Genomic DNA, 16169 nt, shown 5'->3' with positions numbered 1-16169 from the left:
GAAGGGTATCGGAAGCTGGTTGTACTGGATTGATTACTGAGGAGTTTTGATAACCCTCAGTTATTATGTTTATTTAGTTGTCTTAACTTTTCTTGAAGACCAAAAGCATTAAGTCAATGCATAAGATCCACTTTTGAATCGCAGCAGCCTAAGGGATGCTTCAATTTCGTTGATTGCAAAAATGTGTATTGTTGCTTACAAATCCCAGCAAGGCTCAAGCCATTCGTTTTGGGGAGTGATTTTCGTACACCATTTTTCACCTTCTGCGTACACCTCCTCTTTATTTAGCCCTAGATTCTCTTTTGATTTGGTGGTTAGAAAATAAAATAAAATAACCCCCGGTATTTATGTTTGAGCTCGTTCAAGTGGTTAAAAGCATTTATACCTCCGATCGGTTGAACTTCCTAAACCTTTTTCTTGCTTTCTTCCCAAGTCACTGCTTTAGCACAAGCTTCAGATGCCGATATTCCGACACCTCAACAGCCAGCACAAACTCTCATGCACCAGCTTTGTTCTTACTTTAAACTGTTACCAAGTTCTTCCACTTCAAAGAAAATATTCTCTGTCAAAAGAAAGTAACGAGAACAAAGAAAACCGTAATATATATATATATATATAACATCGTAGCAACACTACCTACCAAGTGAATTAAGGAAGAGAGCTGACAGAATATGGGCACGAGACAAATCCAGGTTGCAGACCAAACCCTAGTTATCCACGAGCTAGACGACGTCAGTGACTCAACAACGGGTCGAGCTCTCACCGGCTCATGGGTTTGGGACTCGGCCATTGTCCTATCCAACTGGATGGCCACTCAAGGCGCAGTCCACTTTCACTTCCAAGATAAGTCCGTCTGTTAGGTACTCAAGTCCAAGGGAAGAGCCCAACCCAAAAGACTAGTCCAATAGGTGGGAGGATCCCAAGGACTTAAGAACCCCTACACCCCATAAGTGTAGTCGATGTGGGATCATAACATTACACCACCCTTCGGAAGCCGACGCCCACGGCGGCCCTTATTCTGGTGGCTTTCACTCTTAACGGCGGTGCACCCTTTGGTCATCCCGTTAAGGTAGCCCTTTCCAGGTCGCCCCCTCCGCAGCGTCGAGAACCTAGGCTCTGATACCAATATTAGGTACTCAAGCCCAAGGGAAGAGCCCAACCCAAAAGACTAGTCCAATAGGTGGGAGGACCCCAAGGACTTAAGAACCCCTACACCCCCATAAGTGTAGTCGATGTGGGATCATAACACCGTCCTCGAGCTCGGTGCTAGGGCAGGACTTCCTAGCCTGACAGCGGCTCGGCTTGGAGCGAGCCGAGTCGTTCTCACGGATATGGGGCCACTCCTTCCGGGGCTGTTGAGGAATGTGGAGGCCAACGGACTCGGGGACCGAGTCGAGGTGAGGGAACTCGTGTGGGGATCGGACGAGTCACCGAGTCAAATCAGCGAGTTCGACCTAATTTTGATGTCTGACGTGTTCTATAACCAAGAGGAAATGGTGGGGTTGGCCAAGACGTTGAAGAGCGTGTGCGGCAGAGGTACTACGGTTTGGGCGTCAACGGAGGTCAGGCAGTGGACCGCCGAGTGCTTAAGCGAGTTGGTACAGGAAGGTTTTGGACTCGTTGAGTTACCGAGTCAACTGGTGGAGGAAATGGAGGAGGGCTTGGATTGTTTTGCCATTTTCCAAGTCATACCACCACATGAAGATAACCAAAAAACTTTCATTGTCGAGGGCTCTATCTAAAGTTTCTTTATTTTCGTCCAGTGTACTTATTTTGGTTCGTTTTTCAACAACTCTCTTCTGAACAAAACCATATTATCTACAGGTAATCATTTACCACAATGGTGATAAAGTATTGAGTCCTTACATGACAGAATGAGTTCAAATTTTATCGGTAACTAATCTAACATCTAATATAACAAAATCAATCATTTGAAAAAAAAAAAAAAAAACAATATTGTCAACTCATAAAGCGTGGACTAATGAGTTAAGCCTCACAATAGCCTAACAATAACATGGTTCAAATTCATCTTTAGCAAAAATCAAACCTAAACATTTCACTTGCCAATGGAGAAATACCACTTAACCGTCATACTAAGTGGTGGCTTCATTTTTTTTTTTAAACTTGTCGCCAAAAGAAAAGAGAAGGAAACCGAGAGGACATATTCCTGGAGTCAATTACGCAGCATTTAAACGAAAGCAGATTACACAAACAAACCAATCATCAAACTTTTTATATACCACCAGGCCGGGGTAAGGGTTCTACGCCGAGCAGCACAAGCACTGAATAAATACTCGCTAAAGATTTCATCATCGTCGTCTATGCGATATTAAAATGTAGAGTATAATTACATGTCTGGAGCCGAAAGGGTTAGGCGACTTTCCCCGAGCATGCTGTACAAAATTTGTTGTAGAACTGCTTCTGTATATGAATAAATTGGGTCATTTCCCTGTCAGTCAGTCGCATATACAGCGCGCCCCGCTCTTCCAGTGCCGGAACCCTTTCGCCAAAAACCATGCCATGTAATGCTCTCATTTCACTTAACCATCTTTTTCTTACCTTTCTTCGGAACAATACAAAACTTCAAGCAGGTAATATCGGGGTTATCCTTTTCTTTCTCAGCACCGGATGTGTCGCTCTTGTTTGCTCAGAGACCCCATATGCTCATTTGCCCGCTCTATTTGACAGTATTCCCAAAACCCACAACATATCAACTAGAGGTTCTGGAGATAACCACACTGATCGCAACCGACAAATCTTCTGCAATTTAGGGCAGTTGTATTTGGGCACACAAGAGAGCACAAACCGAGTTGCTGAATGCAAAAGACTATAACCCATCACAGCCATTATTCCCTACTGTCTCTTAACCATTGTAGTGGATTTTCTGATTTTGGGAGCTCTGGCCCTGCTGAGGCTGAGGCTGAGGCTGCGGCTGCTGCTGCTGCTGCTGTTGTGGTGGGGCCTGCAAGTTCATTGGCTGTGTGTTGTAATGGGCAAAAGGCTGAGAGTACAGCGAGTTCATAAAGCCCTGAAAATATGTTGAACGTGTATTAGCACCGACGAGGACAGCCACCACCAAGCCAAACTATGACTTGAAAAAGAACAGAGGAAGAATGCAGTAAACATGTTGGTCATATGCCCAACCCACTAAACGCTGTTGAAGAACAACGTGATAGGACTTGCTAATTACAGAGCCAAATGTCTCTACATCCCATTTTATTATTTTCCCGTAGTAATCTATTAAATAGCATTTGTATGAAATGAAACCTGGGACTGGAGTTGATTGGCATTTGCAACTCCATAGTGGTTCTGTGATGCTTCATCCTGTGATGGATCATTAAAGCCCACCTGAGTAAATAGGCCTTGTGATCCATGAGGCATGTAGTCCTGTAAGAAAGCTGTTGAGAATTGCCCAAAGCACAGTAAAAATGTAACGAAAAGAAGGGGAAACTAGCAAACCTGAGACATGAAGTCATTCCCTGTACCAAATCGAGAATATCCAGCTTGAGAGTTCTGGTTCAGAAAGTTCCCTGGAAACCCACCTTGTGCTCCTTGAGTAACATAATCAACAGCATATCCACTTTGAGAAGCCTGTTGACCAAGCTAGCATAATGTAAGTTTTAATTTTCGAATACATGACTAATTCTGTAATTGCAAGTAACAGAGGTTCTTAAATTACATAACATTGACGATGGGTACATTTGGAAAGAAAATAGTGTGGACACAAAAAGGGAAATCCTCTTTCTATGAATAACCTTTTCTTTTCAATTTTTGATTAGCATGGTGTAGAATCACTTCTTCCAAGGGAAAATAATTCATCGAAGATGAAAACAAAAAAGGTATTTAAATGAAAAACATTGTCTAACGTCCTTCAACAAACAACGTAAGGCATAGCCCAACACATAAAGGCCAAAAAATGCATATTTGGTCACACTATTTTGCCTCGATTTCATTTTCAGTCAGTGTGTTTGGTTTTGCTAGCAATTTAAAAACAATTTTGAAAGTGAGGTGATTAACAAGTTAGAATCCAGATTTTCAATTTGGGGAAACATTCTGTCTGCAAGTTAGAATCCAGATTTTCAATTTGGGGAAACATTCTGTCTGTTTTCAAGAAAATGTTGCCAAGGGATTGAAAGACCGCATTATCGGCTTTCTAAAACTACCTGCACTTTTCGGGTTTATTTGATAGAAAGACACTCTTTTCGGGTTTATTCAACTTTTGATAGTGATAAATTTGCCAACAAAAATTACACAGTGACTACTGATACAATTAAAACCACAGGACCAAAAGTGATTTTGAGTCAAAACACAGTGAACAAAAATATACTTAACCCAAAAACTAAATCCAGAAGTACACTGCTGAAGCAAACAAATAATGTATGGCCCATGGCCCAGCATACACCGAAAAAACAACAGAAGAAAAAAGCACTGCAACTTCATACCTGAGTGGAGAAGTCAGCAACATTATAAGGAACATGTGATCCCTGACTTTTAAAGTCATCACCCAAAAATTCCTGGCAACATGAAATCAAAGATGAAATTAAAAGATGAATATCAACATCACAAGTTACTAAAAATATCACGTTTAGTACGAGAAAAACCTGAGACATGCCCGCCATGGAAAATCCATCACGAAATGTTTGGCTTGGCCCTTGAACTGGCATCTGTTGCATACAACAAGACGAGCACATGCATCAGGTGGATGAAGGAACAAGAACTAGGAGAATTGGTATATGATAAAAATAAAAGGGGCCAGTACAAACATTATTGACAAATCCAGGTTGAGATAAGGGGCCACCAACAGATGGTTGGCTATTTGGATTTTCAAGAGCAGGAAAGTTGAAGGTAGACCCCATATTCCCAACATTCTGTTGTGTGCCCTGCTGGTGCGGAAGATGACTGCCAATTGGAGCACCAGCATTTCCACGTCCTGCCCCAAAACCACGACTTCCAGGTTGAGGGACATGAGGAACAGCTCCAACTGGTCCATGCACAGCTCCACGAGTTGGAATAGCATACGGTTGAGAAAGGGGTCCTCCGTGGAATGGTGAAAGAGGTGCCCGAGGCATTGGATATCCAGCCGGATGTACACCAGGCTTATGGGTACCATTGGGTGGGCCAGGAGGTAGGTAAGAACCTGCATTTGACATAAACAATTTAGACATAGGAGATGTTTACAATTAAGATTTTCTACTTATTATTGGATTTAAAACTTGGAATTTAAGGGTTAATTATTTTATTCTATTTTCCTTGTCCATGTCGGATTAGTTATTTTTAACTTCTAAAGAGGAAAAAAATTTAACATTTCAACACATGTGAAACCATTTATTTGGATTACTCACCATATTAAACGAACCCAAGTTTATACACTAAACACTAACATATCAATAACCATTACGTTAAAAGCGTTGGCTTCAATTTTTCATTTAGATTTCTTCCCTTTTTTATCCCTACTAATAGGAAACGAAAAAGAAGTATCAAAACAAAGATAACAAGAAAAGAACACCATCAGAGTATAATGGAAAGTGTGGAGAAAACAAACAATGCACTTCATCCTACAATTCCTGGAGAGAGAAGGTAAAAAGGGAAAGATACTAGCACTAACATACCCCTACCACGATTACTTCTTCTGTCCGCATTTTGGCCAGCTGAGGCTACAGACCCAAAACTGTCATTGGGGATAACTCCAGGACCACCTCCAAAGAATAGGCGCCGATCATTGTAGATCTGTGTCAACAGTAGAGCAAACACAACATAATTTTACATCCATCATAAATTGGTGATTTCATAATTAAGATCCAACTCCCACCACAAATTAAAAATGTGTACATTTAAAGAAAAGAATGAAAAATTAATTTTTGCCTTCTCCGCTAGTGACAAACCTTTTTAGGCTTTGGAAATTGCACCATACTCTGCTTCAGGTTATTTAGAGGCCCCTCAACCAAGCACTCGTGTTCCTAATGATGTATAAAATGTCAGTAATAGCAACGCTATAGTCTGAATATCAAGTTATCAACCCAGACAGCACAATCATTTTTAACCAGCACATGACAATCAAAGAGAGAAGATAAATAGAACAAACAGGAGGAGGACATAAACAAAATTTGCAGTACATCATCAATTAGCATTAACAAATATGCTGCCAGCTGCCACCAATCATTCCCAAGATGACTTCCATATTTTGGAAATGGGCTTTTTTTTATTTCCTTTTTTGATAGTACACATAACTATATCTATAAATGAAACACTACAAACACCATGAACCAGAGGACCTAAAAGGACTTGAGAAAAACAAGATGAGAACGAAAAAATACATATCAAACAGAAAAATTGTCAAGTTAAATCAGAAAAGAATACTTGAGAAAGCCTTAATTCTTTTTCTATTAACTGGAATAAAAAACAAGAGGAACAGGTCAACATAAACCACCAATAACAGAATTACAGAGAACAGTTAATACCTTGTAATGTGTCAACAAGCTATTCCACAGTGGCTGTTTACTAAGAACTTTAGGGTTTCCAAGAATGACAATACCATATCGAGCACGTGTTAGAGCAACATTGAGCCTGCGAGGATCATTAAGGAATCCGATGCCCTGAAAAAGGAATTTATTAGCCAGGAATCAAACTATCATAAATATACTTCCTTCTTCAAATGAAGACAGCTCTTTTGAATTTTTTTTATCTACAGTCATTCTAAATTATCTTAGAACCAAAATCTGGAACTCATTGACAATGAAACAACTCTGAAGACAGCCTTCAATGCCATTCTGTTTAATCATGACTACTCAATTATCAGTAACAACATCCCCCTTAACCCCACCCCCCCACCCCCCAAAAAATAATAATAATAATAATAAGCACAAAAGAAAGTATGTAATTTTCTGTGAGATGAACCAAAAAGTAGTGCACTGAAACCCAATATATAAGATTTATAACGTGAATAATAGGAAAATAGCAACAAAACAATTCGAAAAAAAAGAAAAAGAAAGACGCATCTTTGGGACAACCGAAAGGAAAAAAGTACGTACTTCCCCCTTAAGTGGTTTTATGAACTCACCTGATGCTCATTACTCCTCACACACGAAAGGATGATATAATCCTTTTCCCTTCCCTGAAATGAATCTACGCTTGCAACCTGTAATAACAATAATGAAGCAATACAGTCAAAATAGGTCAAGAGCAAAGGCTTCTACATGTGACGAGTCAGATATATTACCTCAATTTCCTTATAAAGTTGCTGTCTGAGAGCACCATTTCGCGACATATAGTTCACAATATAAGCTCTCTGTCCCTCATATGGTGTGATCACTCCAATCTATAAAGTGTTGATATTTATTAAATTAATGAAACATGGAATCCATATATAAAATGCTAAACTCAAAACGAATGTTGTAGGTTCACCTGACTAGGGACTACACCACTCCTCAAGAATGTTGTGACAATCTTTTCAACATTAGCAGCCTCAGTTCTGTTCAGATAGGATGTTCCACTAGCACTTATCTCCTCTTGGCCCATCTATAACACAGATGCATGAATCCAGAACAAGTCTTCAGAGAAAATATGATTTTAAAAAAGTCAGACAGAAAACCATCCAGTAGACAAAGCCTAATTCTTTGCAATGCTATCCATATACCTCTTTTTCCCTCCCACACCCCCCCCGTTAATTTCTGTCCTCTTCTCTTCAATTCATTCAATCCGACGGCCAAAAATTGAGAGATGCATGTGGAAGGTAAAAATGGGTGTGTGGATAGCACCACCCCAAATTTTTAGTTGGCTCAAACTACTTGACTGGCACTTATTGTTACCTGTACATAAAAGAACATGGGACGATTGGGAACCGGCCAAGGAAAATCAATGCCTGATGATTGCCTTTCATTGATGGTCACTCCATTTTGAAGCGTGCCCTCATAGAAGCTATTAGATGGAAATTCTGACAAGGCTGGATGCATTCGGTATTGAACCTAAAATTATATCACTCAAAATATATAAGTCTTGCAACATAACCATGCACGCAAGAGCAATTTCACTTTGAACGACATACAAGACAGAAAGTGTCATAAGCCTCTTAAGGGTGCACTGACAGCTACACTATGCAACTTAACATTTGAATCAGATACAAGATTGGTGACAGAAAATAATTTAAATAAAATAAGAAAGAATCCAACCAAGTTAACCGTTGAGAATAATCCAAACAAGTTAAATCACAGTGGAGTTGATTTGCTCAAAGAAGTTAGGGAAAATATGTGATAAAAAGGAGAAAAACAAATACAGGGACCTAAATTCCAAAGCAACTAAGAATGAGTTAAGGTCAAATACATTGAGAATTGCAATAAGTTTACAATAAAGTAAAGTAAGGCAACACTTTATAGACGCATCTTAATATTGAATTGAATGTTCATGCAGTAACATTAAGAAGAAAAGACCAATATCATATCTATTGATGAATGGGTATACAAAACTCAGATATCATCACTGACTATCCAACATAAAAAAGTAAATAAACAAATATATTTAAAAAAAAGGCAAGTACATGTACACTAGTAGTGATACTATGCATAGCTAGCCATGCACAGACACTGTAAACTCTGGACCAATTACCTGCAATCTAATTGGTTTCACACCAAGTAAAACGAGGCGTTCAAAGAGAGACTGGGCAAGCCCAGCACGAGCTGCTTTCTTGCACATAATGACTGGACCAAGCTGGCAGTGATCTCCAACAAGAACAACCTAATATGGAAATTTCTCATTAGACTCCAGGCAACGATTTGTTAAAAATCAACCTCAGACTCAAAATTTAGCAACATCTATATATTTGACCTCAGAGTACCTGCTTTGCCCCAAGAACCAAAGGAATCAGGCATTCAGGCTCCGTAGACTGAGTAGACTCATCAATAAGTACCTAAAAGCAGAGGATAGATTTGTGTAAGCTATTTTTAAGTTGTGATAGATAGTAACTAACTGTTAATGTAAGACGTATTTCAACCTGACGGAACCTAAAATTGGCCAATCGTGGATCTCCAGCACCAACACATGTGCAACAAATGACATCAGCACTTTGAGAAATCTCCCTCTCAGTTGCCCGCTTCAGTGCCTTATATTTTTTCTCATCGCTACTAGACAATTCTCCTGTAAAATTTCAGGAACTAATTAGCATCAAGTCAGGACAATATACATAGAAGTTTTTAGAAAAGCAAAGTGACCTTGCTCATCCTTCAATTGTTGTAGCTTGTACAGTTCACTCTTTTCTGACGTGTCAAGATGACGAACCTGAGATTAACAGAGTCAGTAAGCATCCAGTTAAATAAATGAACAAAGTAAAGCCAGACAATAAAATTATTAATTAAGTCAACAAGTCAACACAAACCTGGTAATGAAGGGTTAAATGCTCAACAGGAGAACTAACAGCTTCCCTTGATTTTGCACAAAGTCTAACAACCTTAAATACCAAAAGGAAGATAAAAATCAGACAAATTCATAAGAAACCTATCATTACCAAAGACACATATAATAAAAAAAACATCTGTTGCAATGTTTCATGCAAAATGAGTTCCGAAGCTCATAAACAGCACCCAACTGCTGTAAACCAACTTGTTTTAAACAAATAAAAATCAGATTACACACTGCTATGTTTTACAAAGCAGAACAAGTGGTACTTGAGAGACAGTCATACTAAGATGGACATAAATACGTTTAGGTACTCATATTCTGATTTCTTGCAGTTTGTAATTACTTTTCTTTGATAGATAGAGATTTCTACTTAGTACAAAAAGCAACAACACATGAACAGTGGACAACAGATCTATCATAGAGGAGCAATCTAAAATTCAGAAAAAAAGGAAACTACTGAACAGCCGAGCAACAAAACCATCATTTAACCCAGGCAAATAAGAAGCTCTCCAATCTAAAACTATCAGAGAAACAGAATCCAATTATGTGTCTGCACAACAATGCATACACAACTAAAAAGATATTTAAATATTCATTCAAGAAGAGCCGCAAAAACAAAGGGGACATTCTATAGAGTTAGTATAATTGCAGGCGACGGCCAAGCACTGGTCCTCTACCTTCAACCCAGTTGCACTTATCTTCTCAGCTAGTTGGTCTACAGCAACATTACTAGGAGCACAAACCAAAACCTGGTAAAGAGAGAAATTTTGATTAAAAGAGAGTGAGAAAGAGAGAGAGAGGAAATAACAAATGTGAGTTATTTTACCTGTCCCTGGCCTTGTTTAGCCATGTGATACACAATTGCTGCAGAAGTCACAGTTTTTCCTGTGCCAGGTGGACCCTGGATCAAACTTATAGGCTTCTGAAGGACACTCTTTACAGCAAAAACCTATCAATAAAAAAGTGGTAAGACACTCAGATTAGACCAATGCCAACTACAACAAAGAATCCTCAAAAGGTCCCAGAAAATGCTATTATGAAATACTTGGGAAAGAAATGCATTTGAAGTGAAAAACTAGTATATAGAAAGAGAGGATAACCCATAAAAGAAAGTAATGTGTCATGAACTAGAGGATAACAAAAAAGTGTATAATCAAGATATCATACTTGAGATGCATTGAGCTCCGGAAGACCAGGTGCACCAAAACGACGGGGCAATGTATTACGGACCATTTGAACCTCTACTTCATGGCCTAACAAATGATGGTAAATATATCTGCACAAATAGTATAAAAGAACAATTAAGTTAAATGCAAAACATAAAACACCACTGCAGCTTGACATGATTTATTTATTTTTCTTTTTAACATACTTTCATTGAATAAAATACAACCTGAAATAGCCAATGCAATATCTGCCCTAAAAACCAATTTATGCTTGTCATTTCCATACAATATTTAGCAATACAAGAATTATGAACATAGAAGTAGAATCAACACTAAGTAGCATAATGATAAGCAAGTTATCAATTTTTTAATTTTTTTCAAACAAGACTTATTTCTAAAACTTAAAAGTCAAAAAAACAGAAGGAAGAAAAAAAACACTGCAAACCTACCCACTAACACTTGTCTCGTCCACTGCAAAAGCTTTCATGGCCCCCTGCATCCGATCAAAACTTGTACTCTTCCAGACAAAGTCAACACTGAAGCCATGGTTCACATCAACTGGAACTCCCTGCAAACAACATAAATACACATTAGTAACAACCAAGTTTACTGAATTAAATAACAATATATAAGCAGCACTAATACTAAAACTACCTGACTGGCACGAAGTTCAAGTGCAACCTCCTCTTGTGCAGTTAACTTGATCTGAAACAGCAGATAAGTACCATAAGTTCCACAAAACTACAACACATACACAACATATACTCTTAATGCTTCAGAGAGGAAAGAGGCATACAACATGTCCCACTGACTGCCATGCTGGATGAGCTGCATCTCCAGAATAACGAAGCCGCAACTCATCACCAGGTACAAGACGTAACTCATTGTCTTCCTGCAACAACCCAAGAAAAAACTGAATGTTAATAACACATACATATGAGCATAATGAAAAACATGCATATAGTACAAAAAGTATTCACCCAAAAAAAACCTCTCAAATTTTAGCAGACAATCACCTTTGGAAACACAAAATAAGCAATACGCTTCTTGTTAAGACCAATATCCCACCGAATTGTGACATTGTCTTTGCTTTGAGATTCTTTCATCATCTACAACATAAATAAGATCATAAGAACTTAACAACTAGCTTGTTCTCTACCACAGGGATCATAAGAAATCTTTGAATTGAGAAGAAAAAGGAAAACAGAGATTAGTCTGCATACTTTATCATAGTCAGCTTCAAGTTTAATAAGTGGTGCAAACACATTTTGATACTGCATCAGAAACAAGAAAATCATCAGCTTATCAGCAAAACATCCATTTAGAAGATGCAAATTCTACAAAGGCTTCTCGTGTTATAAAATGGACACGATCTAAGCCTTGTCACATTTTAAAGTATATACAATGAATTCCAAACAGATTCACCTGGTAAGCATCTTCATACTTCAAGGCCACAGGTTGGGGTTCATCATCCACACCAGGCTTCTCAAGATCTTCAAGGGAAGCATCAGGATTGGACTTCCAAAGTTCTTCTACTTTATTAATTTGTTGAGCACTGATTTGGCGTGCCCTTAGCTGCTCCTGTTCAGACGGGACCTGCAAAGCACAGCATCTTAAAACTACTAAACAGAAATCCATAAATTGCCTCAAATGAAAATAACTATGAACCTGATGATAGCAAAATACCAAACCTTAACAAGCCACTGCAAGAAACACCTATCATCTATCAGGGGACACCACTGGCTCAGATCCCAGTTCATATCCTTCAATGCATTAACACTTAAGCAGGGTTCCCTACAAAGAAGAACAACAACACTCTCTGTCTTGGCTGAAATAAATCCAAGAAGGAATACATTACGACATCCACAGTTGTAGCATTCAAGGATTGTTTCTCCCAATGGGCTATCTTTATGAAGACAGACTTCCTTGTGTTTTGCTCGGACCTACAAAACCCAACATAACAAACCAATTAGGAAAAGTTATCAGAATATAATGTCTATCCCATATTAATAACATCAGCTTTCAAACTCGCATTTAGGAACCCACCATATGCAACCACCCAAGAATCAGCATACTATTAAGAAAAAAAAGTTATGTATGATATCAGGCTCCAAGAGCTGGTACTTTCATTAAATTTCACAGATTATTTGTGGTTGCATATCCTTAAAAATTTGTCCATGAAAAGGCTGTTCAAAGCATCAACAAAGATTAATTTTTCAAGATGAAAAACGAAGACGTGAATGGAAGATGCAGTTTAATTTCTATAAAAAACTTATGTCTGCTCAATGTGATGTGAAATCAAACGGGGCAGCTTATGGTAAGTTCCCGTTACACTAGAGAAAAGAAATTGAAGTCCATGTAATTTAGAGCCTCTCGGGATTGCTTCTGGAAGGGCTAAAAGCCTTGCTGACAGCCAAAAGTGCTTGCTGATTCCGTTTGGAAAAAAAACTGTTAGAATTGCTTCTGGGTCATAGAAGTGCTTTCTGAAGAAGCACCTGCCAGACGCTTCTCCAGGAAGCATTTTCAACAGCTTTTAGAGGAGGCATTTGAATATTTAATAGAAATTTCAACGAGTTTCTAGTGTAAGCACTTCTAGTTCCTACAGAAGCAATCCCAAACAAGGCCTCAACAATTATAGAAAACATTTACTGGCATCACCTAGATATTAAAATGTTCAAATCTATCAAACTCCATCATAGAAATTATGACTCCTTACTTTAGCTTGTAATTTAACTTAAAAGAATTATTTGGAATCCATCCATGATCCCACTAGAGCTAACATAAACCGAAAGAGGATATAAAGGATTCTCTAATGCTCTATCATAGATCATACAATGTAATAACGAGAGTACAATCAACTCAAGATCAGCCACATGATTGGCATAAAAGATGTACAGCATTAAATTAAATCATGCAGTCCTGTAAACACCAAAATCTGAAGCATAATGCTGGTTACTTAAATCATATTAAACAGATGTAACATTAACTCCATTCGTATGTAAGGTCCAATTATGTCCCTGCAGACAAATCAGAGGAATCTTGATCCAGAATTGCTGGTCAAATGCCCTACCATTAATGGAAGTTTAATATTAAGTGGTGTGGGAAGTAGAAGACTTCTCAACTTTTGTGTCAACAAATACGTATATCTATAAATTTGCATAGATATATCAGAGCATGTTACTGCTTATGTTATTATGAAAAATTATTTAAATCAACCCATATATATATAGGGTTTCTAAAATATGAGGCCAAACCTAGCTGTAACATCAACACGAACCAAATGAATCACCAATAGACCAAAAAGTAGTCAACCCATTCATGCAACCAAATTACAACTCAACAAAAAAAAGTCCATCTGAGTATATGGTGCCATGATTAATCGACAAAGAAAAATCATCAGAATCTAATTTCTCTTTACCCAGATTGCCTCCTATCTCTGCAATCCAATACCATGTTTGAACCAAAATCTCCCAAAATTTAGAACTAAAAACATCTTGAAACCGGGATGATAACCAAACCATCATGAGGGCATAATAATGCAGCTCTAAATGTACCTAAAACTTAGTTCAATCTTCGTGTAACCAATGCCAACACGTGATAGCGTATCAGCAAGTTTGTCTCTTAAAACAAAACACGCTTATTTCCCTGCATTCTCTAACTACTAAATTTCCTCCAATGACATCCATTTTGTGACTGGTAATTTCCAGTTCTTACCCAAATTCCCATTGGACTCATCCCAAAAAATTATAATCACAAAACCCAAAATTATAATTAAAAAAGCAGAAACAATAACACTCCGAACTGGGTGACTTACCAGGTGATTCACAATATGAGAGCCGGACGTGTTCCCCCTTGAATTACAGAACCATTTTCGACACGAAGGCACATTACACCTCACAACGCAAGCCGGGTTCGACACGCCGCAGTACCGGCACGCATGTTCTGTGAAATCCCCTTTTCCAAACTCGTAATTGTCGTCATCCCCAGTATCCTCAAAGTTAAGCACACTCATCCCAGCCGTTAGGCCGTCAACCACCTGATTATTGCCGGCGTTACTGCCCGACCCACCTGCCCTAGCCTTTGTGGCGCTGCCCGGGGCAGCAGAAACCGGCGACGCATCGGACTGGTGGTCCGACCCGACCCCACCACCGCCACGGTCACGGTCTGCAGGTTCCGATAAGGAATCTGAAGGGGTGGGCCAGGCGACAGGAGAGCGAATCGGGTCGCGGAACTCCGGGTAGTCAAAGTCCTCGCCCTGGGTGTTGAATTCAAGGAAGGTGTAGGCGTCGTTGGAGGTGTCGGGCTGCGACGCCGTGTCAAAGAGGTTGTTGGGCTCGGAATCCATGGTCGGGGTGCGGAATTGAAATCTTTTGGGGGTGGAAGGGGAGTTAGGGTTAGGGTTAGTGTTTGGTGAAGGAAAATAATGCGTAGAGAGAAGAAAGACGTTTAAGAAGAGTGTGTGGGAGGTGTGATGGGTGAAGACGTCGTGGAGAGAGAGAGAGAGAGAGAGTCCGCGTGAGGGGGTTTTTGTAAGTTTCGTTTTTGGACGAGTGCCCAAATGGGACCCACTTTTTTTGCAATATTTGGGACGCGCCGCTGTGATTGGGCAGTGGGTACTAGGACTGCTTTTCAATGCGCACGTGACCGGGTGCGTCTCTTGGAGGTAAGACGTGGCACGTATACATGTTGATGAAACAAAGACAAGTGTAAGCTTTTGTCTATGTGTTTCAACAACATGAAAAGGTTTGGTATATGTGACTATTTTGTTGAAGCGTGATGTCGTGAAATAAAGTGTTATGTAAGTTATTCTCTTTGAAAAATTAAATGTTTGTATATCATGTCAGAGGTATCACACGTCAACTTTCAAAAGCATTGGTTACCATGGTCTTGTTTAATATACGTAATTGGATTGCAATGGATAATACTCAAATTTTGGGCCTATTGAAGCTGGAAACAAATGCCTTTTCATTTATAGGGGATTAGAAGAGAAGAAGGAAATTTGTACCTTCAGGCCCTATTTGGCAGCCCGTATAAAGCATCGGATAGGATAAATAATACGAACCTGAGTGTTTGGCGTTGTTCCGTACTAAATAGCAACCGGATTAATTATACCGGCCCCACATGATTTTTACGGTACACACCTGTTAATTTATCTTCCCTAAAACGTAAGGATTATTAGTCGGGTGGGAAACAACGATCGCTCTCTCCCTCTCTGTCCCTTACTCGTCGCGTTCCTTTCTCTCTCTCTCGCATCATTCAGCCGCCGTCGTTCGTCGTTCGTCGTTCAGCCGTCGTTCAGACGTCGTCCAGCCGTCGCCGTCCAGCCGCCGTCGTTCTGCTTCTACTTTGCTCTGCTCAGTTCCTTTCTCTCTCTCTCGCATCGTTCAGCCGCCGTCGTTCTTCTTCTACTTTGCTCTGCTCCGCCCTAAATTATTGGGGAAGTTATAGATCCCTTCAAATTAAGTTTTAGAACTCCATAATTTCTATAAAATTCTATGAAATTACTGAGGGTTGGAAATCCAATTAATAGATTTGGTTAACAGGATTTGAAACCCAACAACCTGCAACCGCCTATTCGCCGGAATCTGGAGCAGATCTCATCGATTCCCGGAAAAC

General features: G+C 39.4%; 1 protein-coding gene and 1 long non-coding RNA gene across 3 annotated transcripts; both read right to left on the bottom strand.

Annotated features, from left to right (window-relative positions):
• Window positions 1–641: 641 nt before the first annotated feature.
• LOC139197190 (uncharacterized) lies at window positions 642–1870 on the bottom strand. Its single transcript, XR_011582330.1, has 2 exons — window positions 1250–1870; window positions 642–853 (listed from the first exon to the last, which is right to left on the bottom strand). It is a non-coding gene; the product is annotated as an uncharacterized lncRNA (long non-coding RNA).
• Window positions 1871–2203: 333 nt separating this feature from the next.
• Window positions 2204–15056, bottom strand: LOC103409468 (regulator of nonsense transcripts 1 homolog). Of its 2 annotated transcripts, none has more exons than XM_008348285.4 (29): window positions 14368–15056; window positions 12245–12496; window positions 11979–12149; window positions 11777–11827; window positions 11570–11662; window positions 11350–11445; window positions 11208–11258; window positions 11003–11121; window positions 10555–10663; window positions 10214–10336; window positions 10065–10136; window positions 9365–9436; window positions 9201–9267; window positions 8984–9126; window positions 8828–8899; window positions 8599–8727; window positions 7806–7961; window positions 7402–7515; window positions 7217–7315; window positions 7058–7135; window positions 6459–6593; window positions 5883–5957; window positions 5610–5727; window positions 4764–5137; window positions 4602–4664; window positions 4443–4514; window positions 3460–3591; window positions 3268–3387; window positions 2204–3028 (listed from the first exon to the last, which is right to left on the bottom strand). In XM_008348285.4, the coding sequence occupies exons 1-29, from the start codon at window positions 14896–14898 to the stop codon at window positions 2864–2866; spliced, it is 3852 nt and encodes a 1283-aa protein (XP_008346507.3). In that variant the 5' UTR covers window positions 14899–15056; the 3' UTR covers window positions 2204–2863. The 2 variants fall into 2 exon arrangements, with proteins under 2 accessions (XP_008346507.3, XP_008346509.3); XM_008348287.4 differs by having other exon boundaries at window positions 5616–5727; window positions 14368–15047.
• Window positions 15057–16169: the final 1113 nt, after the last annotated feature.

Source organism: Malus domestica, chromosome 06 (assembly GCF_042453785.1).
Source record: "Malus domestica chromosome 06, GDT2T_hap1".
Classification (NCBI taxonomy): domain Eukaryota; kingdom Viridiplantae; phylum Streptophyta; class Magnoliopsida; order Rosales; family Rosaceae; genus Malus; species Malus domestica.
Note: the sequence above shows the minus strand (reverse complement) of the source record. Positions and strands in the feature narration are given on the sequence as shown.